Genomic DNA, 27,734 nt, shown 5'->3' with positions numbered 1-27,734 from the left:
CGTGCACTGACAAGTGCACATGTGACATTTGTGGAACAGTAGCCGTAGGATTTTTTTTTCCTTTGGCGAATCATGTGCTCATGTGCTCCGCTTTTTTTCTGTCTCTTTCACAGCGGTGGAGACCCAGAGCACCAGCTCTGAGGAGATGGTACCCAGTTCTCCGTCTCCACCTCCCCCACCTCGCATCTACAAGCCCTGCTTTGTGTGCCAGGACAAGTCCTCGGGGTACCACTACGGGGTCAGCTCCTGTGAGGGCTGCAAGGTGAGAAAACCTGCCAGAGCCTTTTGAGCTCCACTTTGTCTGTGTTTCATTCGTCCATGACAATGGTGGCCTGCAAGAATTGCTTTTGCATCATGATAAGAAGGAGCGGCTTGGCAATTCAATACTTTAGCCACTTTTTAAATATTTGGAGGTTACAGAGTTCCAAATAAAATCTCTAAGAAGAAAGAAAAAAACAATCAGATTAAAATGCTTTATCGTTTACCTTCTCCGTTCAAGAAAGAAGACAGAGATGAAAGAACAGCGAGTATGATAGACAAATGGTTAAATGGCACATCCTGGATTCTTATGACTCGACTATAATACGCAATCTCTCTCTCTCGCCCTCTTGCCCTCTCCCCTTTTGTCTCCTGCTTCCTGATGCTCCAGGGTTTCTTCCGGCGCAGTATCCAGAAGAACATGGTGTACACCTGCCACCGAGACAAGAACTGTCAGATTAACAAGGTCACACGCAACCGCTGCCAGTACTGCAGGCTGCAGAAATGCTTTGAGGTCGGCATGTCCAAGGAAGGTGAGGCCTCCAGGAGGACGAGAGTCGCATGACATATAGAAAAACACTTAGAACCGGGATATTCACCCAGTACACACACACACACACACACTCTCTTTCTCTCTCTCTCTCTCTCTCTCTCTCTCTCATGGCAGCAGATTCTTCCTTCATAGATCAAAACACATTACATTTATCCAGTTGATGTTTGGATTGGACTTGGCACGGATCTGATTTTAATTTCATCACCTATTGAAAGATGTGACCTGATTCGCACAGTGTGAACCCGATAATCTCTTAATGCTCCGTCAGAGACTCTGGGAAACTATGCAGCGCAGAGACAGAAACTGACAATGAGCCTACCAGGGGTGGTGATCTCCAGGGCGAGGCCGGGCAGTGTACCAATCATATGACTAATCATATTTACGAAATGATTGTGACTTCCTGTTTCACCACCAAACCTTGTGGCCAGCACAGACACAGCTCTCATTCATAACACGTAGCAGAAAACCAAGAAAAATATTTCTTTCTCTCTTGATAAAAACAACATCAGAACCGGCTCTGTCTGGCAAAAGCACGGATCCAATAATTTCTACATTGTGTGTGGAGGGGTGTGTCTAAGTGGCAGTTTCTTGCCCGTCACAAGGCCTTTGGGACATGTATGTGGGTGTAATGTTTGTGTGGGATGTGTGTTAGGACCGGGATCACATTGTGCCTCTGCTATTACTGGATATCCTGAGAGGAAGGAAAGTATGGGAGGAGGAGGGAGAGGAGAGAGTGGAGGACTGGCTTGTGTGCACCGGTCAAGTGGATAGAGAGATGGACAAGGAAGAGAGCGGGCGATAAGAATGAGATAGCCAGTGTCCGTGCCGGGGTAAAGGAAATATGTGAATACTGTTAAGAGCAACCTCAGTTGCCTCTGAGCTCTGGTTTCCACTAGCGAGCGAGATGTCCTTGGCAGTGGGGAAAGACACTGAGCATGAGTGATGCCGATGTTTTCACATGTGATCACAGACACTGAGGAGGAACATTCTGTTGCTCATCCCTGGAAATTGCATGAGTAAAGGATTTTTGCGTGACACGGTGTCGAATCTCTCCTTTAACGCCTTCATTTCCTTGTTGTCCTTCGCTCAGCGGTACGCAACGACCGAAACAAGAAGAAGAAGGACGTGAAGGAGGAGGTGGTGCTTCCCGAGAGCTACGAGCTGAGCGGGGAGTTGGAGGAGCTGGTCAACAAAGTCAGCAAAGCTCATCAAGAAACCTTCCCGTCACTGGGCCAGTTGGGCAAATACCACACCGTGAGTCACACACACACACTCACACACGCACACACACACACACACATGCACCCACGCTGCTGTTCCCGCATGTCGTGTGTGGCAACTTTCTCCGAGCTATGACGCCACGTTATGCAAAGACGTAAATTCACCGTAGCTTTCCCCACAGAGTGGTGGCTTAACTAATTCAGTTCCCCATTAAGCCATCTGTGTGGCCTCTAGAGTGATTGATGTAACATGTAAATGGATTTCTTCTTCCTTGATTGATGTAAAATGGAAATGTGTTGCGAGGCTCGGACACGCTCGCCTTGATGCAAACAGGGTTGCACACCACCTCTGTTAAAACACACTGAACTGAGGGTGGGTGTTTTCTTCTTTCTTGTGTGTTCAGAACTCCAGCTCAGACCACCGTGTCCAGCTGGATCTGGGTCTATGGGACAAGTTCAGTGAGCTCTCCACCAAATGCATCATCAAGATTGTGGAATTTGCCAAGCGGCTGCCAGGATTCACCACCCTCACCATCGCCGACCAGATCACCCTGCTGAAGTCGGCCTGCCTGGACATACTGGTGAGGAAGACGCTTCTTTTCTTCTCTTTCATCCTTACTTTGATAAACACATGGCTGGAGAGGAAAACGGTTCATTCTGATGTGAGATAACACCGACACCCTGTGGTGGAAAGTGGAAGTGCAGGAGGGTTTGCTTAAGTAACCCTTGTTATTGGGTTTGATAATAGTTAGCACAACACCTTGAGTTGATAACTGTAAAAAAAAATAGCGTTTTATCACCTGAGCATCATATTTGATTCTCTCCTCACAAACTTTTCCAACTTCTTTTGCTCGTAGATGCTGAGGATCTGCACACGCTACACCCCAGAGCAGGACACCATGACCTTCTCAGATGGCCTGACTCTGAACCGCACTCAGATGCACAACGCCGGCTTCGGACCTCTCACAGACCTGGTGTTCGCCTTCGCTGGCCAGCTTCTACCCCTGGAGATGGACGACACAGAAACCGGCCTCCTCAGCGCCATCTGCCTCATCTGCGGAGGTACTGCAGTCTGAACACAATGACTGGATGATTAGTGATGGGAAGAAAACTAGCCAAGAATTTGATATCATATGTGAAATTATTTGAAGCATCGATAATAACTTTATTAACTTAGATTTATTATTTTGCTTTTTTTATTGTTTTTTAAATATTCTATATATTTATTATGTGTTTCGTGCTTCCTCATCAGATCGTATGGATCTTGAAGAGCCCCAGAAAGTGGATAAGCTGCAGGAGCCTCTACTTGAGGCTCTGAAGATCTACGCTCGCCGCCGCCGCCCCAACAAGCCCCACATGTTCCCCCGCATGCTGATGAAGATCACTGACCTCAGGGGCATCAGCACCAAGGGTCAGTATGAGCTTATCAGCAAATACATAGAGATTGTTCTTTTACTTCTGTTCTCTATATGGCAAAGAAGTGTTACTTTCATAACTAATCATCTACCATCACCATGTTTTCTGTCTCCAGGTGCAGAGAGAGCCATCACTCTGAAAATGGAGATCCCCGGGCCGATGCCTCCGTTGATCAGGGAGATGCTCGAGAACCCAGAAGCTTTTGAAGACCAAACAGAGAGCAACGACAGCCCGCCGCCCCCGCCGCCGCCCCCGCCCCCTCCGCCGCCGGCTCTGGTCCTGAAGCAGGAGGCCGAGGACGAGGACGACAGCTGGGCCACAGAGAACGGCAGCGAGCCGTCGCCGGAGGAGGAGGACGAGGATGACGACGACGACGGGGGGGATGAAGAGCGAGACAGGGGCTCGGACAGTGACGGGGAGTCCTGGGGGGTTCTGGATGGCATAGACGGGTCGAGGAAAGGCCTTTTCGGGAGGGCCCAGTGAACAGAGCATTTCATACACACACACACACACAGTACAGACATACACACACACACACACACACACACACATATTACAGACACGCAGCACAACCTCACCCACTGTCCCACCTCAAGAAAATGCTGGCCCTCCCTCCCCCCACCCCCCCCGATCTCTCTCTTTACTGCACATCACTGTGTCCTCCACAGCGGAGCACAGCAGAGCCTTATGTGTACAGACGCTCCTAACTCAGGCCACATGGTCCATGACAAGTGAACTACAGAGAAAGTAAAAGTAAAGGAGAGATGATGGAAAACCATATGAACTCGTGGCGCAGCCAAGAGGGAAGTTAACGTGACAAAAAGAACACAACCTCTTTGAGAAAGCGAAAATATCTCTTTCTTTTCTTTTCTTTTTCCTGCTATTTTCTTTTCTGTTTATATCGAAATAGGGGAACGGCCAAAACCAGACATCACAACCGAGCAGTTGACTCCGATGGACGACAACAAGCACATTTCTCAAAAGAAAACAAGAGTACAGGGCAAAACCAAATCGAGTATGCTAATCGTTTGTTTTTATTTGTGGTTATTGCTTTTGAATACTGTTTTTTTGCAATTTATGATTTAAGTCCATACATATCTATATACCATTATATTTTGTCTTTATGTGTTATTCTGGTTTTATATATGAATTCTTTTAGACGAGTTGTTTCTTTGAAGAGCTTTCCTGAGAAGATATTCAGAGGGAAAGAAGGGTAATCAGAACTGGCTGGGTCTTCCGTAACAGCTGCTTATGCTTGGCTGGGGCTTGTTTTGGGCACTTTGGCTCACTGTGGATGTCAATGATAATCAAACCCAGAGACCTATTGTTATGTCGCAGTAACTCAATCAGTTTCTGTCATCAGGGAATTGGCATTATTCTATTTTGATCTCGCTGCAGCCAACACGCGCCGCCAATGCCGAACGTCAAGTATCTTTGTGCCAAAGTTAGGATCAGCGTGAATTGGACTACTGGCAGGGACTCCAGCCACGATGCAGCGCTCACCCACACATGCACTAATACAGAAACACCCTTGATCTCATGCACAGTAAAGCATATGACACACACACACACACACACACTCCTCTCACTCTACCCTCAGCTGTAGCAGATGTCCAGCCTGGCATTGAGTCCCCGGACAGAGATTTACACTCGACCGTATATGTAGCACTTTTGTGATCCTCTGTCCGAGTGAGGCGAGCGTCCCGTCGGCTGAGAGCGAGGACACTGTCGGTGAGTTGATGTCTCCGTTAGCAAGTCCAGGACGAGGACAGCGTCAACACATGAAATACAATCAACCTAAGAGCACTCCCCGGGGATGCCAGTAGCCAAAATACACACACACACACAAAAAAAACAAAAACTACATCCACACGTCGTAGCAACATTATGCATCAACACAATAATCAAAGACATATGCAAAGTGGAGAGCAGGAATCCTTGTGGGAGACATGTTGGAATCAGACTCAGGGCTTTTCAGTAAGGACCAAACCCTAGCTGCTTTTCCGGCACGCTAGAAAACAGGCAATATTTATGTGTGTGTTCTTGAAGCCGTCTCGATCAGCTCAACCCCTCAGCGTGTACATAGAAGGTGACAAGTCTGAAAAAACAGCATGGATGCCAGTCTCTCAGAGGGGAGGGGTGGGGGGGGGCGACCCATCATCGTCGTCATTGTCGTCGTCACCGCCCCCCCCCCCCCTCCCCCTCCCCTGTTCTTGCAGCTGGCATCCGTGCGACTCAACTACCTTCTCATCCCAAAAGCCATTATATCATCTTGTCTCGTGTATATCCTTACTTCTCTTTTAAAGGAGGCGTGGAGGACTTTGTGTTCTCGTGTATCATTTCTTTATTGCCAAAATGTCTCTGCAGGCGTTCAGCTGATAGAGATTCAGCTGATATACAGTACAGATGTTCTTCTTTTTTTTTGTCTCTCTTTGAAGCAATATGAACGTTCTCTCTGTAGCGGTGAGAGTTCCCATCTTTGGAATATGGGCAGGTCTCCTCATCTAGAGTTGTGTGAGAGAGTGCGAGTGGGTGCGTGTGTGTGTGTGCGTGTATGGGTTTGTGTGTGAATGCTGTAACACGTTTTCAGTCATTGGGGGAATGTCCTTGGTTTGGTGCTCTCACACAAAAAAATAAAACCCTCCCGTGTGATGACCTCATCCTCTCTCTCTGCCGGGCTGTCAGGATATTAATGATGGTGACGCAGGAAGAACATTGAGATTATGTCGTTTTTGTTTTTGTTTCTCAACATGGCCAAGGTGTTGTCTACCCTCTGTTTATGTCAACTCTTGTCATACAAAGAAAAGCCATATAAACAGTAAGAGGCACAATAAACTACTTTTGTGAGATTACTGGCCTTTTTCTTTCTTTTTTTTTTAAATAACATTTTTCCTCCCCTGTTGAAAAATGTCCAACTTGATGAGAAAATGCTGCAACTGGGAAGCGTTGAGTGCAACAACTGTCCGTTACCAGGATGCATCAGTAGAGGGAGCTCTTGTGCCGTGACTGCAGGGTTTACTGCATGCAGCAATGATTCCCCCCCCCCCCCCCCCCCCTTGCATAGAGGATGACAGGAGGGCCTGATGGGTCATGGAGAGCTGTGAATGCAGAGGCTCATAAATCATAGACTTCTGCTGAACAAGGACATCAGATAAAGGTCTGTTCTTATGATTTGTTCACTCTGTGTTTGGAGGAGTGCAGGTGATAGTGTAAAAAAAATAAAAATCTTCACAGAGTTACACTTTGCAGTTTCAAAGATGGAGTGGTCCAGAAGTTTAAAAAAAGTAGATCTGTCAGGTCTGATGTGATAAAATGCAAATCGGTGTATAACAAGTTTTAGATTAAAACATTAAAATATAATCAAATATTTATAGAGGTCAATTTAATTCCGATTATTTATCGTCCAAAGACCCCTTAAGATGGAACATTTCCCTGGGGACCCCCTCGTGTTTGTCCCTTCTGAATAATTTGACATCGCCTTTATGTGAAAGATCCACACGAGAGATGTGTCTTCAAAATATTAGACGTGTATTCAAATATTTTCCCCATGTCAGCCCCATATATCATGATGTCGTTAATGGATGAATGTGGAAACTTGTCACAGCCCCCCCCCCCCAGTTGAGAACCACTGAAATAATTAATTAGTAAAGCAGCAGAAAAAAAATAATCAACTCTTTTTGATAATAGATTGATTTGTTCAGTCAATAAGTGTAAGCCTAATATACTTTTATCTTTACTTTTGGCTCTGTGATGTAATGGTAATTTTTTTCCAGCATTCATTCATTATCTTTTTTATATGTTCCTCATATGGAAGGAATGAATTAATTGAAAAATAAAATCATCATATTGCTGACTAATTAAAATAACTGTTAGCTGCAGCCCCCCCGAAATCAATCACGTCCAAATTAGAGGCTCGACAAGAGAAGATGGAAAAAGACGCTTCCAGCCGAGCAGTCATCCGACATGAGCTCAGGCTTTAGGAGATATCAGATTTTGTGGCAGAGTGCATCTTGCATCCAAAACTTGATCTGTTTTGTTAACGACCTGTGAAATCCGAAAGGACTCCGGGGCCTTAAGCACAACTCACCGTCAGCAGCATTTACCAGAAAGTCTCAAAAACCTGAACATAGTCATGCAAACCCCATAAACACAATAACAAAATTAAAACTCCCTCGGATACATCACTGCCACTGGTGTGATCGCCGCCTCCTGATATCCCGACAAACAACAGGAGCCCTCTCAGTGAAGGACTATTGATGGTAAACATCTGTCTTCGCTCAGTGGACCAGTGTGGGATACTAATGCCTCACTTTGATTTTATTAATAGAGCGACACAGGGAGAGAGAATCAGGGGAGGGCGATAAACGTGATGAGATTCTATCAATTATATGATTGCTTTCATTAACTGTCATTAAAGACAGATCAATAACACCGGACTGGAATTAAAATAAGGTCCATACATTACACACTATTTTACAAGGAACAATCAAACAGGCTCGTGTAGTGGGTCCTCGGAAGGTGTTGCCATGGGAACCCACGGGAGGGCTTGGGTGTGCTGGGGGGGGGATTTAAAGGAGCCATGAAGGTTTCCATGTCGGCTCCCCATCCTTCCACATCAGTGATATTTGATTAACTAATTACATGGAGGTATAGGGCGACTTCACTGGAAATGAATAAAGGCCCCCCGGAAAAATTTGAAGAACCGTACAATGAATTAATAAAGGTACAAAAAAATCTCCAGCGGAATATTCCTGTAGCCACGGGATATCAATTATTCAGAAAAACTAGAGAATCCATAAAAGTGGGTCATGACTGCAGCATACCAATCGAAACGCGTTTGAACATTTAAACCCGGTGAAAAAGAACGTGTGGCACATCCGCCGAGTTTGATCTGAACATGAGCCAACTGCAGCGGGGCCTCCGTCAACACACCGGAGAGATAATGGAGCGGCGTGTGGAGGCTGCTGCTCCTCGGAGAGTGATCGGGAGGATAAAGCTCAGTGAACCTAAGTGCTCCTGGCAGCGTTGGGGAGGAAGAGGCTCAGGCTCAGGCTCAGGCTGGGATACAGGCGAGGGAGGGGAGATGCAGGAGACCTAGGTTTGATGTGATAAAAAAAAACAAAATAAAACTGTGTGCCCCCGAAGCTATAGACAGAGAGAGGGAGGCATATGTGACGAAATACCACATCATTTACAGTGTGTCCCCTGCATGGGTCAGAACAGACAAAAGGGACATGTTCATCATTTGTTAGATACGCAGTGAATCCACGGAGAGTTGGGAATCAGTCATGGGAGGAGCGGAGAGGTGAGGGGAAGGTGAGAAACGTTTTCAAGTGCAAAGACCATAAATTTAACACCTTCCCCTGAACGAGCGGAGAGGCAGGCGGGCGATCTTAAAGGAAGGGTAATGGAGAAAGTGATGAAGAAACGGGTAAAGGTATCTGTGACAAGAGTGGGAATGGAAGGTGTGCCAGCAGAGAGGCAGAGGAAATAAACAAGGCCAGGTGGAGGAAGGGGGGGGGGGGGGATTTGGGAAAGGGGAGCAAGGGGCTGGGGAAGGCGGGCGTCGGGGTCATAAAAACTAGGAGATGTGTTCTGGCCTCTGGGTCTTCATATCTTTTACATTTCTAATTAAAAGAGATAAAGAGTGAGGGAGCCATCAATCCCACAGTGATTTCCCAGTTAAGGTTTTAGAGGGAGCTGTAAACTAGGCAGCCCGGCATCATTGATTTTATAATTAGCTATCGTCACCCCAGACTTAAGATGGAGGGAGTGTGGTAGAGGGGCAGGAGGAGAGCTCCAAAAAAACAGGGGGGGGGGGGGGGGGAGCAGGAGACTGCCAGAGGAGTGGGGAGGCACAGGGATGAAGACGGCGAGGGGAGTCGGGCCTGAGGGAGGGTGAGGCGGGGTGGGTTGGGGTGGGGGGGGGGGGAGAGCCAAAGTTGAGCAGAGAGGAAAAACCCAGAATGAGAACTGTGTCTGAAACAGGCAATGAGCCAAAGGGGAACACGGGGGGCTATATAGCTGCGTGAAAAAGAAATGGCATAGTTAATTACCAGTGAAATGTCATGTGAGGACCAAAATATTGCTATGATCTTTGGCCAGAAAAAGACACATTAGACCCAATAATGGATACATAAACCATTTTATTATACGAGAACCCAACCAAACTCTGTTACACGACAGATAAGAAAAATGCAGGGCGGGCGTCCACGTGGGATCGGCCCTCACGCGCAACACTTCAAATCAAACCGTGAGACCACCGGAGCTTTTATTGCAACGTGAGGCAGCGTCCTGACCAGGAGCACTTGTATTGGAGCTCTCGGTGGAACAGCAACAAAAGAACAACTTCCCTAAGACATAAAGTCAGATTACAAAGCACAAACGAGCACTATGGAGAATACATGTAGTGTGCTATTTGTTTCTGGGAAACAATACCAGACTCCTCGAAACACTCTCTATGTGGAGAACCAACTTGTAACTGCAACACCAGGATAAAGGCAAGGTACAAAGGAGACGTTGGACACATTTACCCGACATTAACAATCCTCTTCCTGCTAAAGCTTTTTATTAAAATGCACTTCTTCCTCCAACCGAACACTCAGACTCATCCCTCTCCTTCATTAGCACCAATATCTTACGACGACATAACTCAACTGTTAAACCTTTAAAAGTCTCAAAATAAGTATTTGAAAGCAGAGAGTAAAATAAAAAAAAGTGGATTAAATATGCGTAAACACGACACACGGTGGTAATGATAGAGATAAAAACCGGGACAACTGACATATCGTATCCATATATATCACCTTTTCATCTAAAAACTCTTCTATAGTAAAAATAGGGTGCAAATACAGCAGATAGAATCAAGCATCAAAGTGTCTATAGCAAATATCCTCAGCCAAGCATGTAATGTTGTCACACGTTGCACAAACAGTTTCTATTTTAAACTCAAACCTGAATATAGTTTAATTGCAGCATAACTCAAGTTAATTATAAATAGAAAAATCATGAAAAATGCATACGCTATTGATTAAAAGGTAGTGAGCGATTTTTATTAGGGCAGTATATCGTGGGCGGCCTAAGGGGATACTACCAACACCGTGTCATGATGTCGGGATCTATAAAGATTCTTCTTTGACTCTTTATTTCATTATTTTAAGGTAAAAATGTTGAACTGCGCGACTGTAGAGTAAAGATTTCTGTACAATATATTAAAGTAATAGAGACTGATGCTAAATATCCAAAATGACCAGCTAGCAAATTAACATTTCCTTTCCCTAATTGGCTAAATGTAAATTCCAGGGTCGTTAATTAACAAGTAAAAAGTGCGGCTGATCCACAGCGAGAAAGCGCGTGAGCGTTCATTTTATAATATGAAGACATGAAATCGCTGAAGTGGAAAGTTGCATCCATCCCGATAGACTTTAAACACAATCTGTTCCAGGGGCTCTCTCTCTCCGCTCCGAACGCCCGTCCGCTTCCAAGCGCCCCCCCCGCATCACTAAATCTCCTGAACTGCAACTGCATGACAATTAACTGCTAATGCGAACAAGAAAGTGCATATCAAATCTTAGTTCTGAGTAAATGGAGGAGAAATATGATGTCATAGACCTACATTACTGCAATATAATTTTAGCATGACGCTGTGTCATTACTCTGTGCCGCCGTGAATAGTGTTCAAAGCTGCCGCGGAGAATTTAACGCTGGGGGAGAGTTTTGCCATGATTTCCAGCGGAGCCGGGGCCCGGCACAAAACATAATTACAGTGCCTGTCATGACTCCTAATCACAAATGTCATAAAAGCGACATAACATCCGTCGTAAAGCTCTCGACGTAGCAATGATTCAACAGGAATCATTCTGCTACAGCCTGCGAACTCTCCAACGCCAGAGCCCCGCGCCTAAAAGCCCGTCGCTTCAAACCACGCCACGGTCTTATGTCAGTCATAAACAGGGTGTTGACCCGCCACCACGTGCATTATGTCATTCCTAACAACGAAACAGAAAGGGCGATAACACAACAGCCAAGCGGGGGGGGGGGGGGGGAACGGGGATCACGGCAGATACTTTGTAAATTGCATATTCATCTTCTCCTCTGTGTGGTGAGCGAGCTGTGTGTGTGCTTGTAAGCGGAAGTAGCGTGGACGTTCTGCGGCACCACGCTCGCCCCCCCTCCGCTCCTCGGGTCACCGGTCGGGGGCTGCGGCCGGACGCTCCACTGGTTACCACAGCGAGGTGTCGGCCAGATCACTGGAGGGAGACACAAAGCAGGGTGGTGTGAAAAAACCTGAGAGAAACACACATTCTGGTGGAAAGAGGAGGTTAGAGTGAAGGAGTGAGTGAGTGGGAGCGCGAGGGCTTTAATGACGCTGAAAATTGGCCCGTGACTGCGGTACAGCCCTCAGGTAAATCACTGCTACAGCTCGCTGTCAACTTATCTGTCCCCTTGTCCTCCCATCGCCCCTCCCACGCCCTGGCTCTGTTTCAGACTGTCTCCCCCGGCTCACCCTGACTCAACTTCTTTTACGACCACATATTCAAAACTTCCATCTTCCGGCCATACTCGCCCTGTCACCATAAATAATGGGAGGCATCGGGTCTGTGTGTATTAGCGAGCTCTGCAATCATTGTGTACACCTTGTCTGTGTGAGTAACTGAGCAGATTTACTGACGCACCACGTTTAAGAACAATTCCTAAGTACTTTGTTCTTCCATTAAGGAGATACTTGACGCTTTTGCTTTTCTACATTTCCAGGACTGTTATGATACTTTTGACTCCACTGCATTGATCTGACGGCTGTGTTCCCCTATGGCTTCACAGAGTCAGGCACACCAATCAAGTCCGGAGCTCATGAAATACGACGCACGTTGGAGTTTAAAACCAGCCGCACGACAGGTAGAGAGTTTCATTTCAATACGCGGTGGGGAAAGTAAATTCAATCTTTAAAATCTATTTTTACACATCATGTTTTCGCCTGGGATCAATTTGCTGTGATTGTCTCATCGTCGCTCCTTTACTAAAGCCTTGCCTCTCACAGTGGGAAATATCCTTCTATGTGTTTTGATTGTAAGTAAGGAGAACGTCCATGTGGCCATTCACATTATAAATATATATTTGTATTTCTCATAGCTATTTAGTAAAAATTGTTTCATCACCAGAAGATTCTTATTCAGAGTAGTTACCATAGTGACCAATATATCATATTTTAATGCTTTGTTTAGTTTAGTTCAGGTTCCTCCAGAGACTCAAGATAAATCTGAGTGAGAGGATTAATGGAGTAGAAAATAAGAAATATAAATGTCGTGGGGTACAGGTGTTAGGTAGCATAAAAATATTTATGCTACTTAATACTTAATACTTAATACCTTAAGCACCTCAAAATTATTCACAATTACTGTGCTTGAGTAAATGTACTTAGTTACTTTCTACCCCGATGAAAGTAATCACTCTTTAATGCAGGACAATGCAGTATTATTCCTTTAATAACTGAGCGTTATGGATGGGATTACTATTCTTTCCACCTGTATATATAAATAATATATATATATATATTATATGTAGGGTTATATGTGTTTCAGTAGGGACGTACCTGAGGACGGTGTCTGTGAGCTCGGGCAGCAGAAGTGCCGTTTCCTCTCCAGAGCTGTGTGTAGCACACTGAACTGGATCGGATTCCTCTTCCTAAACACACACACACACACACACACACACACACACACACACACACACACACACACACACACACACACACACACACACACACACACACACACACACACACACACACACACACACACACACACACACACACACACACACACACACACACACAAGGCACTTTAACACTTATCTATCCAGCAGCTATTAAAATTACAGTCTAATAACTTGCAGGCTAGCGGCCTAATTGCAATTCTGATAATGTCGATATCAAATGATCCATTGCCTGTGTTTAACTGGTGTGCATCAGCATGAAGAAGACATAGCTCATTTTCAGTAGCACATATAATTACGCCGCTGTGGCGCTGAGCGTCTCAGATCGTGTGTCTCACCGAATCCGAGCTGTGCGTCAGAGTGTCAGCGTTGGCCTGGCGTGGTGAGGAGAGAGGAGCCGGCTGGTTGATGACCACCGCGCTCCTCTCCATCTCCCGAGGGGAGGGAGGAGGGGTGGCGAGGAGCAAGGAGTCGGGCCGGCCCTGCTCACACAGGCTGTAGTGTCCAAGAGGTCTCGGGGGACGGGGGGGCTGCAGGGCCTCAGGGTTCTCGTCCTCGGAGTCAGATAACACACTGTCGGCCCGCCCTGCTAGACAGACACATCGGCAAAGGAGAAAAAGCGATCACTCTTTTTTCCTCGATGCAGCCCCTGTGGCCCTTGACACAGGTCGTTCTTAACAGTACTTAGCGCTGCTGTTGAGTTAACGCTTTTATTGTTCACATCTGCAGAGCATGCAGCAGATTAATGTGTGGCTCCATTCACCTGTAGAGGCGATCAGGGCAGCGCTCCACTTGGCACCGGACACTGTTCCCATCCTCTGCTCCAGCTGACAGATGTACTCCATCAGCTCCTGCAGTGTAAAACACAGCCGTCACATCTCAGAGCCGAGCCGGACTCTCATCGTGGCAGCAGCAGGAGCAACCCACTCCCTCATTACCCTCATGCTGTCTGACCTCTTCAAGCCAAATCCACGGCAAATACAACACAACATTTGTTATTGCATCAATGTTATTATCACTGTAGAGGGGACATTTAAACAATTGTTTGATTTATACTGTGCCACAGATTGGCAGCTGTGCTCCCATACGGATGTTACGACTGAGCTGGACGCTGATTTTCAAAACATCGACTATCTACTCTGTCAGTTGTGGGCAAATGTGATGGTGGTTAAGCCACACAAAAAAAACACAAAAAAATAAATCTGCAGGCACTTTAACGGCGGCGGCACTGACTGCCCTGAAATCCACTGATTTATATTGCGCTATAAACTATTTATATTGCGCAATAACAACTAAGAAGACAACAACAGAGAGACGATTCCTAACACCTGGCATATTCATAACACTTGTATACTCGTGTGTATGTTAGACCAATAAGCTTCCGGACATGAATACGTCGTTAATACAAAGCTATTAGCTGCACCGGGGTTTGATGGTGGAGGAAATTGTAACTAAATTTAAAGCAGATAATGAATGAAGTACTGCTGTTGGGAGCTGATAGGGGTAAGACACTTGCAATTTATTTGTTAATCCATTCAAGCTATTCAACAGCCTTAAAACCTTATTTGCAGATACTGAACAGGGCACAAAGTCAGTCGGTAGTTACACATGAATATACGACTTTCAAAACAGGGTCGTTTTCCCACTTTTTGGACAAACTTCCTCTCAGCAGAGATGGAAGTTGTTCCCTGTGAATCAAAAGGTGCTTTCAGACATGCACTGAACTCCAGATATTCTCAAGTTGTATGCGAGAATGTAAATGTCACTTGCTCCAGAGTTTCTCCAGAGTTTCACCTGCCAGTTCTGCAGTAAAAACTGGAGAATATTGTCCAGAGAATTCACAAGTGTGGGCTCGCTGATGATGAAAGTAACACAAATGTGCAAATCTCAGGTTGCAAAAACTGATTAAGATGTCTGTCTAGGTTCGGAAGGCTTTGACTATAGGGGTCGATGGGGCGTCACCCCCGAATCCGAATCCTCTGGAGATGTTCCTGTTGTTGTGAACGCGGCAGGAGATTGTCAGGGTCAGGCTAGTTCACAACAATATGTGAAAGGTAACGTCGGGATCATGTCCCAATTATCCGGACACGTTCTTTTTTGAAAAACTGTGAAAAGAGCGTTTCTGACCTGCTTCTCTCCCATTATCTGCTCCTTCTCTTTTTGGCCGACCCTCAGGCTGGTCTTCAGCTCCTGGAGCTCCCTGCGGGTTTCACTCAGCTGAACCTGCACAACACGAATCACAACACAGCAGGATACAGTGTCATCAGATGACTCGAACCAATACTGTTGGACTGGAATGCACGTATTATAAAGCATCTGTCAGACTGTCGTTAGGCTTATGCAGTTTTTCTCACCCGGTTGCAATCCTTTTCTCTTCCGAGCTCCACCTCCAGCTTCACTCTCTCCATCCTCTCCTCCTGCAGCCTCTCCTCCATCCTCTGCAACTCTAAATTGAGTCTCTCCAGCTGCTCGTGATCCTTCTGTCAGTGTGAAACACACACACACACACACATATTCTCCTCAGGCAGGGAGGTCACTGGACCATGTGTAAAAAGACTTGACTTCCCAGTTGCAGCACATTAAGATCTGCAATGTGCACCACCTGCGAGAACATTTGCTGTTTTGCAACATAATGACATTTAACAACATTTAACAGCTCATATATTGGGACACTAGCGAGACATATGGTCAAATATATTCCAAACTTTTTATCTACCACTGAACAAAGAGATTAAATGTTCGAAATCGTCTAAGTTCTGCAGTGAGGCAGTACCTCAGTCGCACGCTGCAGACTCTGCCTCTCCTGGGTCCAGTGGGCTCTTCCCTCTCTCAGCGCCAGACTGGAATCTGCCAGCTGGAGGGTGAGTTGCGCGGCCTGCAGGCGAGCCTGATGCACTTCGGTCTGCCCGTGATCCCGGTTGGCCACCATGATGCTCAGGTCACACTTCAAGCCCTCGGCGGCGCGCTCACTGGCGTTCAGACGCTCCCGCAGGCTCCGCATCTCCTTCAGGACGGCCTCGCTCGCCGCCTGGACATCAAAGGACAAGAAAGTGTACGTGTTAAGAACGTGTGTGTTGCTGTAGGTGATCTGCTACTTAGCATAATGCCAGAGATGGGATGTAACTAAGTAGATTTTTCATGTGTTTATACTTTTCTTAAGTAGATTGATTTTCAGGTACTTTTCACTTTTACTTTCCACACCACTACAGTTTTACATTGCATTGAGTTACATGTTCACATTGTTTATATTGTTTCAAGTAATTAATAACGAGGGGTAATTTATCCAATCAGAGCAGGCAGGTAACGTTAGACCCCGCCTCCTTCAGCATCAGTGGTGAAGACACCAAGAGGAGGACAAGAAGGACTCAGCCATGGTGATGTCGGTCACCACTGCTTTAAGGAACAGGCAACGCTCGGTAATACTTCGGCTTTTAATAAGTGTAAACTACACACTTAAAAGCAAGTAATTATTTACCGTTACTGTTAAAAAGTTAATGTGTTGCTTTTACTTTTACCTGAGAAAATTTTTGTCTATTTATTTGTACTTTTACCTCAGTAAAATGTTTAAGTACATCTTCCAGCACTGCCTAATACCCGTCCTGAAAATAACTAAGACTAAATATGTAGCATTTGAACTCTAGAAGTTTTACGATGAAGGTTTTGGGATAAATTGTAGAAGGACCACATGACTGCTTCAAATTAATTCTCAACTGCACTTTTAATAAGTGATTAAAACTTTATTTGTTCATTTCAAACTTCTTTTCAATCCCATCATTCTACCAAATAAACATCTGACCTCTTTCCTGTGGGCAGTGGTGAGTTTCTGTGTGAGAGTGGTGATGGTGTTTTGGAGCTGAAGGACACTGGTGTCTCTCTGGGCCAGTGAGGTCCTCAGACCCTGGAACTCCTTCGACAGACTTCTGAGTTCTCCTTCTGTCTGTTCCAGCTTGGTCTGCAAAATTACATCATGCAAAAAGAGAAGGAGGTTTTAGAAGAAAAGAAAAACTGAGACAAACAAAGGTTTTCCTGTGATTAGAGCATGTTCTGAATTGTACCTGCAGGCTCTTCCTCTCGCTCTCTTCTTCTTTCCTCTGAGCTCCTGCCCTCTTTGCTCTTTCCTTCATCCTGCACACATATTTAGGTTACAAGCAATCAGAAGTATTTAAGACCACTGCAAAACTAAAAGGATGACACAGAAAAAGACAGAGACAGAGAGAGAGAGAGAAGACAAGAATTGTCCCACCTTTCCGCATCAGTCTCTCTTTCCACCGTTCTCAGTGTGAGGATTTTGATGTCCTCCTCCAGCTCTTTGATTCGCTCTTCACTCGACTCCCTTGCATCCAATAAAGCACTTTTCTCCTGGGCGAGTGATTCTCCGAGAGCCTGCTCCTCCTTACAGACCAGACATTTTGAATTTTTATGGGGAATTTCAATTTATCACGACAAAGACTAAACCACTCTAATAATGAGCTATTTAATATGATAACTCAGACATTTCCCCAAACTGCTGTGACTGGATTTTTACAGTGAACCAGGGAGAATATTGTTGAACATAGACTTGTGTTTCTCTGTTTTTTTTTTTAAATGGTCTTGCTCCGCATTTGTTGAGTTCTCTAAATCACCTTCTGCTTCCTCTCCGTCTCCTTGATCTGCTCTCGACTCTGCCTCAGCTCTCTCTGCAGCCTGGAAATTTCCCTTTCCAGCTCCGCGCATCGTCTGTCCCAGTTCTCCCTTGTCCTCCTGTGCTCGTCCTTTTCTTTTTCCATTTGCCTGTATGCAGCCTCCTGCACCTGCAGCAGCTCGGCCCGCTCTCGCAGACATTCCTGCAGTCGACTCTGATAAGAGATGGGAGGAAGCAGCCGGCGGACGGGGAATCATCTTGTGCTCTAATCTTTGTGTGCTAACAGTAAATAAAAATATTGATTTCCCAGTATACAGACTGCACTTTATCAGTGCTCATTAATTATACAAAACAGGAAACACACTCTCCAGTACCTCAACCTTATCCAGTGAATCTTTCTCTGTATTTGTTATGCTCACCTGCAGCAGTTCAGCCCTGGGTACAACCAGCAGCATGCCTGTGCCTCCTTCCTCTTCATGGGGCTCCTCTTCAAGGGTCACCAGATCTTCCAGTGGCTTGGGTGCAGAGAATGTAAATTTGGAGCTGCGGGAGCACACTTCCCCCTTGGCATCAATGTAGACAAACTCATACTCTTGGGAGCTGGACTTGGGAAGGTAGGAGGCTAAAAAGAAAAGTGGTAGGAACAAAATGAGAGTTAATTTAAAAGCCAGTTTACAGAGACAAATTATTGTTTTTCAGAGAATCCCTGCAATTATTTATAGCCAGCTTTCCATTATTTAGAATTTAAGTGCAATTTGAGTGTATTTTCAATCACCTTTAAATGACACTATACATCTTAATAATAAAGAAAGGTTTTACAATTCGCACAATATGAGCATATTAATCAATTAGTTTACATCATAAATCTGTGTTATTGCGATAAATAGGTAACACAACCTAATGATTTAACTGTGAACATCTATTTTATTTGTGAACTGTTTGGTTTCTAAAAAATGTATCAGCTCTTCTACGTAACGTGCCTTTAGATGATGTATATTATAAATTGTCGCTATACATATCAAAATGAATTGAATTGAACGTTGCAATACATCCTCCGGCCACCGGGGGCAGCACTGACGTTGATCAGCGCAGGTGAGCGACTCAGAAAATACGCGCCATCTTTAACAGTTTTTTAAACAGTCCTGTGACACACGATCGAGTTTTGTGTTTGTGAATTTAGTTCGGCCTGGAACCCACGTCTCTCATCCTAATTCACCAGTCAGTCAGGAGTCCGTCCTGCACTGGGTAAGCTCCTATCATCAGAACTTTGCGTTAAAGTACTTAACAAGCAGAGTATTTGAAACTGAAAATTGAAATTGGTCCCTAGCAAACATTTGAGATGCTTTTGTAAAAGTTTGGAGATGTGTTTTGTCTGTGTCAGCTAATACACATATTTTCTCAGTATATTTTTTAGAGTTGTTTGTCTGCACCGGTTTTATCTTTGTTCGTTGTTTTGCATGATGTAGAATACAGTTTTTCTATTATTATTATTATTATTATATATATATATTATAATCACCTGAGAATTACTGGGTTTATTCCAGTAAACTCACCATGATGGCTGTTCACGTCCCTGTACGTTCAAGTGGTGTCAGAGTAATCGTAAAATTAGTTTCCAGTTATGAAGGCCATCTCAAGTCGCTACAAACTCATGATAATATTTAATGTGGTATTCAAATGAAGGATTAAAATGCAGTATAATTAAATAAGCAAAGTAGCATTTGTTAAATATTGTTTCCCTATTTTTCTAATTTATTTGAACGAGATAACACTATATAAGATGATATAAAAATTTTAAAAACACCATTTCTCTCTGGGTTTCTCTCCACTTAAATTGCAGATTGACCACTTGTGTTTTTCCCTTATATTTTTACTTATGTGTTTTTTTTTGTGTGTATTGTATTATCCTCTGGATCTTATTGTGACTAATCTCTCAGTCTTGTTGATATTGTTTTGTGTAGCATTTTATTTGTAATATATTTAAAGTTTTAGAAAAAAAAACCTCAATGCTACAGTAAATCAGAAAGATGATGAAAATGCACAGGAGTTGCTGACGTCATCACTTATTAATCAATTAACATTCATATCTAAATACTAGCTGTTAATTTGAACTTGTCAAATGTTAGACTTTTGTAACTGGCAATCTGTAAACCTCTCACAAGTGCCAAACACTGTACTTTTTTTTTCCTAATACAGACTCTCACATTAAAAGCTACTATTTAGAGCTGACGTTAAATTATATTAATTGGTTTATAAGTGATTTAGTAAGGTGATGTTTTTAATGTAACCTGACATGCTGTTTATTTGGTTTCCATATTTGCCCATATCTCCACATTCTTGGTTCTCTATTTAATATTTAGCCCCCTTTAACAAAAATTGCAGGGACTCATGTAATACCTCCAGCGGCCCGCTCTGACCAGAGAGCAGCTAGCCACAGTCCATGACTTTACCCAGCCCATAAAGTAAAGTAATCTAATATTATCCTTATCACACAGGCCATAGCTTCATGTGTAGGATGATTTAGTTTGAGTTTCGCTTTCACAACATATGTGCAGTAAAGGGGTGAGATGGAAAACAGACAGGAAGAAAGACATACAGCAAAGTTTATGAGCTGTAGTGTAACATACAGCCTCAGCGATAGGTCACAGCGCAGGCAACCATCTTTTTAATTCACTGCATCGCTAGTGATAAGGGACCATCAGTGTTTTTTTTTTACTTTCTTTCCACTGCTTTTCTTCCAATGAAGAATGACATTGACAGTATGCTTAGGTTAGTGATAAATCACTTTACATGGGGTCAGTGCCACACCTGCTGCACGTGTGCCCCTCGCACTGAATCAGGCTTATCAGCTGCCAGTGACAGGCAGGACAGAGTGTGCACTGTATTTGCCATTGAGTAGTGGAGGCCAGAGCAGAGCCAGAACCATTGTCTTTGTCATCCTCATCCTCATTACTCAACCTCCTGCTTACTAAAGAAATGTATTCAAACAATGACACAGAGTGTGTCTGTGTTAGAAGAAGCTAAGAGGGATATTTGTCTGGTGCGTGGGATATTTCCCCCCCATTCCATCAGTGTGTAAATGCTCTTTTAAATGTAGAAATAACAGTGTTCTTTCCATGGTCACTAGCCCTTTGCAGAACAGAGCAATTCAATTTACTGAAACATCAATCTCATGCTGAAGGTTTTATGAGCAGATCTAAGCACTGTACTGTATAGATTCTGGCTAACTATGGGAAATAAAATACTGTTAGAAAACAAGTGCAGGAGTACCCTGGAAATGCACACAGCAGTTGACATCTGTGCCCTCTTGATAGTCAACCGGGGCTAGTGCCCACACGAATGTGTGGTAGTCCTTCAGTGAGGACCATTCCACCTGCGGAGGAAAACATACCCACACGTTATTTAGCATTTGAATATGTGTACTTACTCTTTATTAACTGTATTTGTGACGGTCATCAGGTTAACGATACCTTGAAGAGCCCTATCCAGTCACTGCTGGCCCAGTTGTGCCAAGACCTCAGTGTGTAGTGGCACTCGACTCTGCTCTGAGGAAAGTAACTGCAGCCCACGTTCCTAAACTCCACTTGCCAATCCGACTCCATGGTAGCACAAAACAAAGGCCGGCTACTCTGCGCCTAAAGAGGAAGAAACACAATGTTCAAACTTTATTTTAGGATGGTTACTACACATACAAGGTAGAAACTAACATGTATTGTAAGATGAGCTAATTGTGCAAGAGGCAAGAGGTGACAGCTGGAGCACAAATTAGAGAGGGAGGGAGAGAGGGGGAGAGCTGGCTGTCTGTGAATATTTATTCAGTGTAAGGAGATCTCCTGACAGAGGGCACACTTGACGAAAGGACACCGGAGCTAAACCTCCGACAACATGGCCTTTAAGCAGGATGACATGTTAAATGTTTGTCACTAGGGCTATTTCTGTCATCTTCAAAATTATTTACTATCGTGCACCGTCATGTGTAGGCATGCAGGACTAGGTGCCGGGGCCCCTGGCACGCAGGGGCTCAAGTTCCACTGACAAATATTCTCCATTAATTATAAGCACTTCCTGCTTGGAGTTAAACACACAACTCTGGAGAAGTATAAATTACAGAAAGTATTATTTATTCATGTAGCATTGTGCCGGGTATTGACTCCAGAACACCTTGTATGTGCCTAACTAAAGTGGATGTAAGCTATCATGTAGAAATTCAAATTTCTCCCACACACATGCAAACAACTCAGGGCAGAAGAAATGCAGATGAGGCTGGACAGTAGGGCCAAAGGTTATATAAATATCAATTATTATAACAATAAATGTCACAATGTCTAAGTTTAAAGTCAGATTTTTGATCCAGAGTGGAGTTCGTAGTTTAAAGTTTGGCAGTGAACCACAAACACTTGATAAACAGAAAAAAACTCTCAGGTAGACCAACTCTGTACATCCTCCTCATTGTGCTTATGAATAATTATAATATTAATATATTGCAACTATGGATTTGAATTATATTGTGATAATGAATGATATTGTTTTATTGCCCAGGCCTAGTTGCAGATATCAACGGACTAATATGAAAACATGTACAAGGGGGAAAACATTGAGATAATACAATTTCCCTTTTTGTTTAACCTTAGTGTGCGTTTGCTGCAGTTACATAGGAAATGTGGCCTTTATGCATTTGTTTCCCATGTGGCGCACAGTCATAAGCCTCTTGAGGTTTGGTGTGTTCTGTTTCAGTAAACCGTCTTCTTAAGCCTCAGTAGGAGAGAACTGCCTTTCTTAAAGTGTGAACATTGCCGAACATTGTGCAGATGCCGTTTAAAAAAAAACTCAGATCAGGGACGAAAATAAACAGCAGCTTGGAGGAGGTTCACATAACCCGAGGCTTTGAGGCCCAACAGCAGCACATGTCGAGAAACCGTTGTCCCGTGCACGTCGATGCAAAAGCTTGTTGAGACAATGGTGCGTTCGAACACGTTTCAGGTGGAGACGTGACGCTGGTTGATCGTCACTGTTTATCACCATTGTTGTCAAACGTGCCGCGCGTGCACGTCGCGGAACACAACAATGGCTCTTGTGAACTAGGAAGACATCTACGCACATCATCTCTGAGCTCTTACCTTTGTTGTTGCAGCCACTTCTCTATCTCTCTCCCCCCTCTCCCTCTCTGTGTGTGAGAACAGCCTCCTCTCGACCGGACACCGGAATCAAACACGGTGAAAGCACCAGCGGTGCAGTGGCACTGTCCTCCTCGGGCTCAGTTGCTCCACAAACCCGAAACAATAACAAAAAAAAACAAAGCAAAACACAAGCGTGACAGCCTCGCTTCCACTGTTGCATTGTGGGAGCTGTGGTTCAGCAGCTCGATGCATTCAGCGTAAAGACGCCGCGCTTTAAACTACAAATCCCAGAGTGCACCGCGCAGAGCCATGAGGTCGCGCAGGACGTAATATGATGCTCCACAGCGGCTGCCGTTGTTTTTCTCACCGGATGTGAAAGCACGGGCCGTCACTGGTTGTCCGGAGGTGTTATGGGAATTGACCAGTGGAAATCTGTGTTTCCCATGTGCGATTAGAAAAACAAGTGGAACAGAGCGATTCGACTTTCTGCTGTGATTTCTGTTAGATTAGCAACATATCGATAGACCGCAAAGAATCCGGAGAGGTCTGCGTCAGACTGCTTCATTGTTGTTGTAAGCATTTGTTTGATTTATACATGCAGTTGGAAGATAAAGTAGTTGAACTTTATTAGTCATTTTTAATTTAGGGTAAGTTTAGTTTTTAATTATAGTTCCAAGATAGGAACATTTGCTATAAAGGGGAAATATAAATAAGAAACATCTGTAAAACGTAATAAATATGTAGACATGCAAAATAAACACAAGGAAATATGAAAACTAGAAATGCAAAGAGTCTATTTGTGGCCTGAATTACTCTAAAGATGACATCATCCTGGTTTTATCCAGTACTAGCTTTACCGCTACATGCTACCAATGCCAGCTGTGGAAAGATTTGGTAGAAATGTCTACTTGTTAGACATGAAAATGATTGTGCCTTTGTCTATTTTTATTCTGTGGTGTTGTATTATACCTGGACCCAGAGTCCGAATGATAAAATGTCATAATATATACAGTGTTAACAGGTTTGCACATAAGATGTTGGACTAGAATGGCACTCAATACATCACGGAACCCCTGCCAAGGCCCAACACTCCCCTTAAATCCAATCAGCTTATACCACATTGGGAAATTTCAGAAAATGTCAACAAATGTCCAATCTCACAGTTAAAGGACACTGTCACCAAGTTTTATAGAAATAGGTCCAATAGTTTGTTTTTAATCTTGTTTAAAACGGATAGAGGTTAAATATATCTTTGTTAGGGGAGTTAAACATGAGTATTGCACAGTGAATGATATTCATTTGTAAACTACACATAACTGCTATTATCAGAAATGATCTGTGAATTTGATGTGGAAAATAAGTCTCACAAATGTTTTCAGTCCATGTTCCACGTTTGTTGGGGAATTTAGGATTTACTCAGAAAGATTTACCCGAGAATCTAGTGATCCGACTTTTTGCTGTGTCCCATTTTGACAACCGTCTTGTGAGACACCTCACATCTCCTATTTCAATATGATGGGCCACAAATGCACCAGCATGATGTTCTGGCGCTGGACAGCAGATGGCAGTATACCATCTTGAAAACGCCACTGTTGTGCATTCATGTTTTCCACATCCTGACCATATCCATAAACCTCTAAAACACACAGTGCATGCTCTTTAGCTTCCTTAGACTGGCTCATGGCCTTGTGCAGTAATCTTAGTCTATTTACATAATGCAGGAGTGACGCTAGACTATACAATTTAATTGTGGTGTCGTATGAACTCAGATAGAAAGGAATTAAAATTGCAAAAGAGTGATATCCCCTCAACTTTGCATTTTCAAAGCCCATATTTCAATAATTAGTACAACAGAACAGAAGTTGATGACTCGCTGAGTAGGTGACAGTTCCCCCACATGAGGAAAACGATACTGAAGATGTGGAGTGTATCGCTTTGATATATGAAATTGTTTATTTTATTGGCCAAAATGACTCAATTTGAGATTTTGAATAAAATATATTTTATAATATTGTTTTTTATGATTACCCTTCAACTTGATGTGAATTGATTTAAATTAAAATCGGCAGTAGAAATAATGCGTATGGAAATAAAATATAAATTCCAATGGCATTACACTTGGCACAAAGCAAGTTTATTGCCCACACTCACAGAAAGCAAAAACCCAGGTAGTAGAAAGGGGAATTAAAGTCGCTGTGTAAGATTTAAGTTAATTTAGTTTCAGCAACCAAAGCTTAAATAACGTTCACCCTGTATTATTATAGTTATTGATGTTCTCATACTGCCTATAGCCTGCTTATTTATCTTTGCTCATTGATGAGACAATCCAGTCACACAGTATTTTACTCCCCCTCAATTAGTAAGTCCAGTTTGGCTAATTTAGTCTGTTGAAGACACTATAAGGACGCTTCATGTAATTTTATGCCGACGGACAGTCGATGTGGAGACCCTATAAATTGTGTTTAAGTGGATTAATAGTGTGCTGAGCTTGTGAGCAAAGTGGTGCTGGAAGTAGTGGCTCTCTATGCAGTGGGATAATTAAATAGCTTGTACTGCAACGACTAGCTTATTCAGTAGAGCCTCTGTTTACATGTGTGTCTAGGCTGGGACATTAGAAATACAATACAAAGTTCAAGGTCTTGATTTAAATTTGGTTGCAATTGTGCTTTGTATTATTGTGCTTTCAATGAATCTGTATGAAAAACTAAATATGCATGAATAAAAAATATATTTTTATGAATTAATCAAATCTTATATTCTGTTTCCTATGGGCTTCCTATTTGATTTTTGATTATTGGTTGGTATTTTCTGTGGTCTTGGTACTTCATGGCAGACTCCAGATAGCCTTGACTTTGAAGCGTCACTGTTGTGTGAAGTTAGAAGATGACTGTGCAGGAGGAATGTGAGGCTTCACACTAATAGAGACTAGACTGAAAGTGGATTGTCCATGAAACTGCTTGATCTTGACCTAGCTGCCTGCTGTTATGGCTCCTCTGTCTGTCATAACCCCCCCACCCCCAACAACTGCACGCACGCATGCAAGCACACAAACACACACACACACACACGCACACACACACACACACCATCTGACGTTACATTTTTTTCCCTTTGCGATGTGTAAACTGCATGAATATCAACACTTTTAAGCATTAGGGAGGTAAAAACTGTTCTGGCAGAATAGCCTCGACATGCTGTTTATTTATTGGCTGTGGAACTATTCCACGCCAATGTAATCCCTGTCGTCTGCTGATTTCTAGCAGCCTGGCTTGGAATTCCTCTCAATATAAGAAAATGGTATAGCCCCTGAGTGCTACTGCAGTTTTATTACCTGAGGTGGTCTGTCTGAATATAGCTTACCACATGTCTCATTCAAAGGGAATGGCAGGTATGTGTCACTAGTCATAAATTGCAGCTTGCCCTCAGCAGTAATCAGTTGCCAAGGAAACCTCAAATGGGATTATGACCTTCTGTGTGAATAGACAAGTAAACTGTTAGAGTTGTCAACATCCAAGAGACAAACATTCAAGATTTATGTCGGTAAACAGTTTATTTCCTCATCATACTAAATTAATGCGTCATTTGTCTGGGAGAAGTGTTTTTTAGTTTTTGTTTACCAAGGCGTCATTTAAAGCAGTTCGAGCTTATTTTTGTTCTATATTTCCCATCATGGTGAAATGAGTAAGGTAATCAATGATGACTGTAACCATCTAGTGAAGGAAAGGCATTAGAAGGGTAGAAAACAAAGAAAGCGGGAGCACAGTGCCTGGAAGGAGGGCAGAGTGTTGGGAGGGCGGAGATGGAGAAATGGGCGATGGTAGTATTTAGTATGCACGGCCAAGCTGCCCCATCTGCTTAGCGCAGCAGTCCCTGTCGTATAACTGTCTACAGGCCGTGGGCCACATAAAGAATGTCTCAGATTTGATGTAATTCCGCAAAATTAATGACAGCTTTACTCAGTGTGGGCCGTGAGGGAATGATTAGTGTTTGATCGTCCATCTGATCAGTTCCCTTGGCTGGCTGCAGGGGAGATGCTCCACTATATGCCTGCATGCTGCCTATGGCATGCACATATGCACAAATGGATACACCTTTCCCCCCAAAAAAAATTCCTGGGCCCCTATGCTCTAATTCTGATTCCTGTTTACCTTGACACGGACAGCCGATCTCCTGTTAAACTCTCCGTGCTGTGGCACTTCACATCAAAATGAACAGCTACTGATGGGAGGGATACAAGTCCCACTGGTGATGTGCTCGTACAGGGCAGTTTTTATATCAGGTTGTGCAGTATTTCAAAGGAAAGTGGGCCAACCAACATCCAATTTAGACAACTCAGAGGTCAAGCTATGACCTTTTATAAGATGGGCTTTACTGCTGTTGTGATTGGAATTGGGTATTAGTTTTTAAAAGAGATGGGGAATGGATTGGGAATTTGAGAAGAAATTGATCCACTGAATGGATTGCAGAAACTGGACAAGTGGAATTCCTCCTTTTTAATTTAGACCCCCCCAGTCGGCCCAACCCCCACCTCTCTCATCCTCTTGGGCTACAGCGTTTACAAGCGAGCGGGGCATTCTGTTTTACAAGTGAGCCTGGTGCGTCTCGGTGTGCTAGCAACATTAAAATTGAACCCGTCTTATCTGTGCAAAGCGTGAGGCTTTAGATCAGAGGCTGTCATGCCGCTGCCATGAGGCTCCTGTGTGCTTTTATGTAATGTGGTGCAGTCAAAAACCCAGCGGACAATTAAAGTGAGCTGATAGATAAACAAGTGATTGAAGGCAGGGATGTTCGTTGGTGGAATGTGGGGTAGCGTTTGGGGGGAGGGGCAGCTTGATTGC

General features: G+C 43.9%; 2 protein-coding genes across 5 annotated transcripts in view; one reads left to right on the top strand and one right to left on the bottom strand.

Annotated features, from left to right (window-relative positions):
• rarga (retinoic acid receptor gamma a) overlaps positions 1-6,299 on the top strand; it is a 42,235-nt gene extending 35,936 nt beyond the window's left edge. For all 3 annotated transcript variants that reach the window (XM_053424570.1, XM_053424569.1, XM_053424571.1), the window contains 7 exons: positions 114-262; positions 650-791; positions 1,902-2,065; positions 2,436-2,612; positions 2,889-3,093; positions 3,284-3,442; positions 3,563-6,299. In XM_053424570.1, the coding sequence (XP_053280545.1) occupies positions 114-262; positions 650-791; positions 1,902-2,065; positions 2,436-2,612; positions 2,889-3,093; positions 3,284-3,442; positions 3,563-3,930 (1,364 nt within the window). In that variant the 3' untranslated portion in view covers positions 3,931-6,299. The remainder of the gene's footprint in view (positions 1-113; positions 263-649; positions 792-1,901; positions 2,066-2,435; positions 2,613-2,888; positions 3,094-3,283; positions 3,443-3,562) is intronic.
• Positions 6,300-11,575: 5,276 nt separating this feature from the next.
• calcoco1a (calcium binding and coiled-coil domain 1a) lies at positions 11,576-23,088 on the bottom strand. 2 transcript variants are annotated; one of them, XM_053425134.1, is made up of 15 exons: positions 22,897-23,088; positions 21,250-21,414; positions 21,050-21,152; positions 18,199-18,401; positions 17,781-17,993; positions 17,402-17,550; positions 17,214-17,283; positions 16,955-17,110; positions 15,932-16,186; positions 15,513-15,638; positions 15,286-15,381; positions 13,922-14,009; positions 13,497-13,747; positions 13,037-13,128; positions 11,576-11,696 (listed from the first exon to the last, which is right to left on the bottom strand). In XM_053425134.1, the coding sequence occupies exons 2-15, from the start codon at positions 21,379-21,381 to the stop codon at positions 11,669-11,671; spliced, it is 1,962 nt and encodes a 653-aa protein (XP_053281109.1). In that variant the 5' UTR covers positions 21,382-21,414; positions 22,897-23,088; the 3' UTR covers positions 11,576-11,668. The 2 variants fall into 2 exon arrangements, with proteins under 2 accessions (XP_053281109.1, XP_053281110.1); XM_053425135.1 differs by having other exon boundaries at positions 11,577-11,696; positions 13,497-13,744.
• Positions 23,089-27,734: the final 4,646 nt, after the last annotated feature.

This window comes from Pleuronectes platessa, chromosome 6 (assembly GCF_947347685.1).
Source record: "Pleuronectes platessa chromosome 6, fPlePla1.1, whole genome shotgun sequence".
Lineage (NCBI taxonomy): Eukaryota > Metazoa > Chordata > Actinopteri > Pleuronectiformes > Pleuronectidae > Pleuronectes > Pleuronectes platessa.
Note: the sequence above shows the minus strand (reverse complement) of the source record. Positions and strands in the feature narration are given on the sequence as shown.

What these genes read in the sequence shown, in the direction of transcription:
- calcoco1a (XM_053425134.1), bottom strand. Translation starts at nt 21,381, where the DNA reads ATGGAGTCGGATTGGCAAGTGGAGTTTAGGAACGTGGGCTGCAGTTAC. An exon ending in TGCCCTGATCGCCTCTACAG is followed by an intron (nt 13,748 to 13,921) that starts GTGAATGGAGCC and finishes GTGTCTGTCTAG; the next exon opens with CAGGGCGGGCCGACAGTGTG. An exon ending in TGACGCACAGCTCGGATTCG is followed by an intron (nt 13,129 to 13,496) that starts GTGAGACACACG and finishes GTGTGTGTTTAG; the next exon opens with GAAGAGGAATCCGATCCAGT.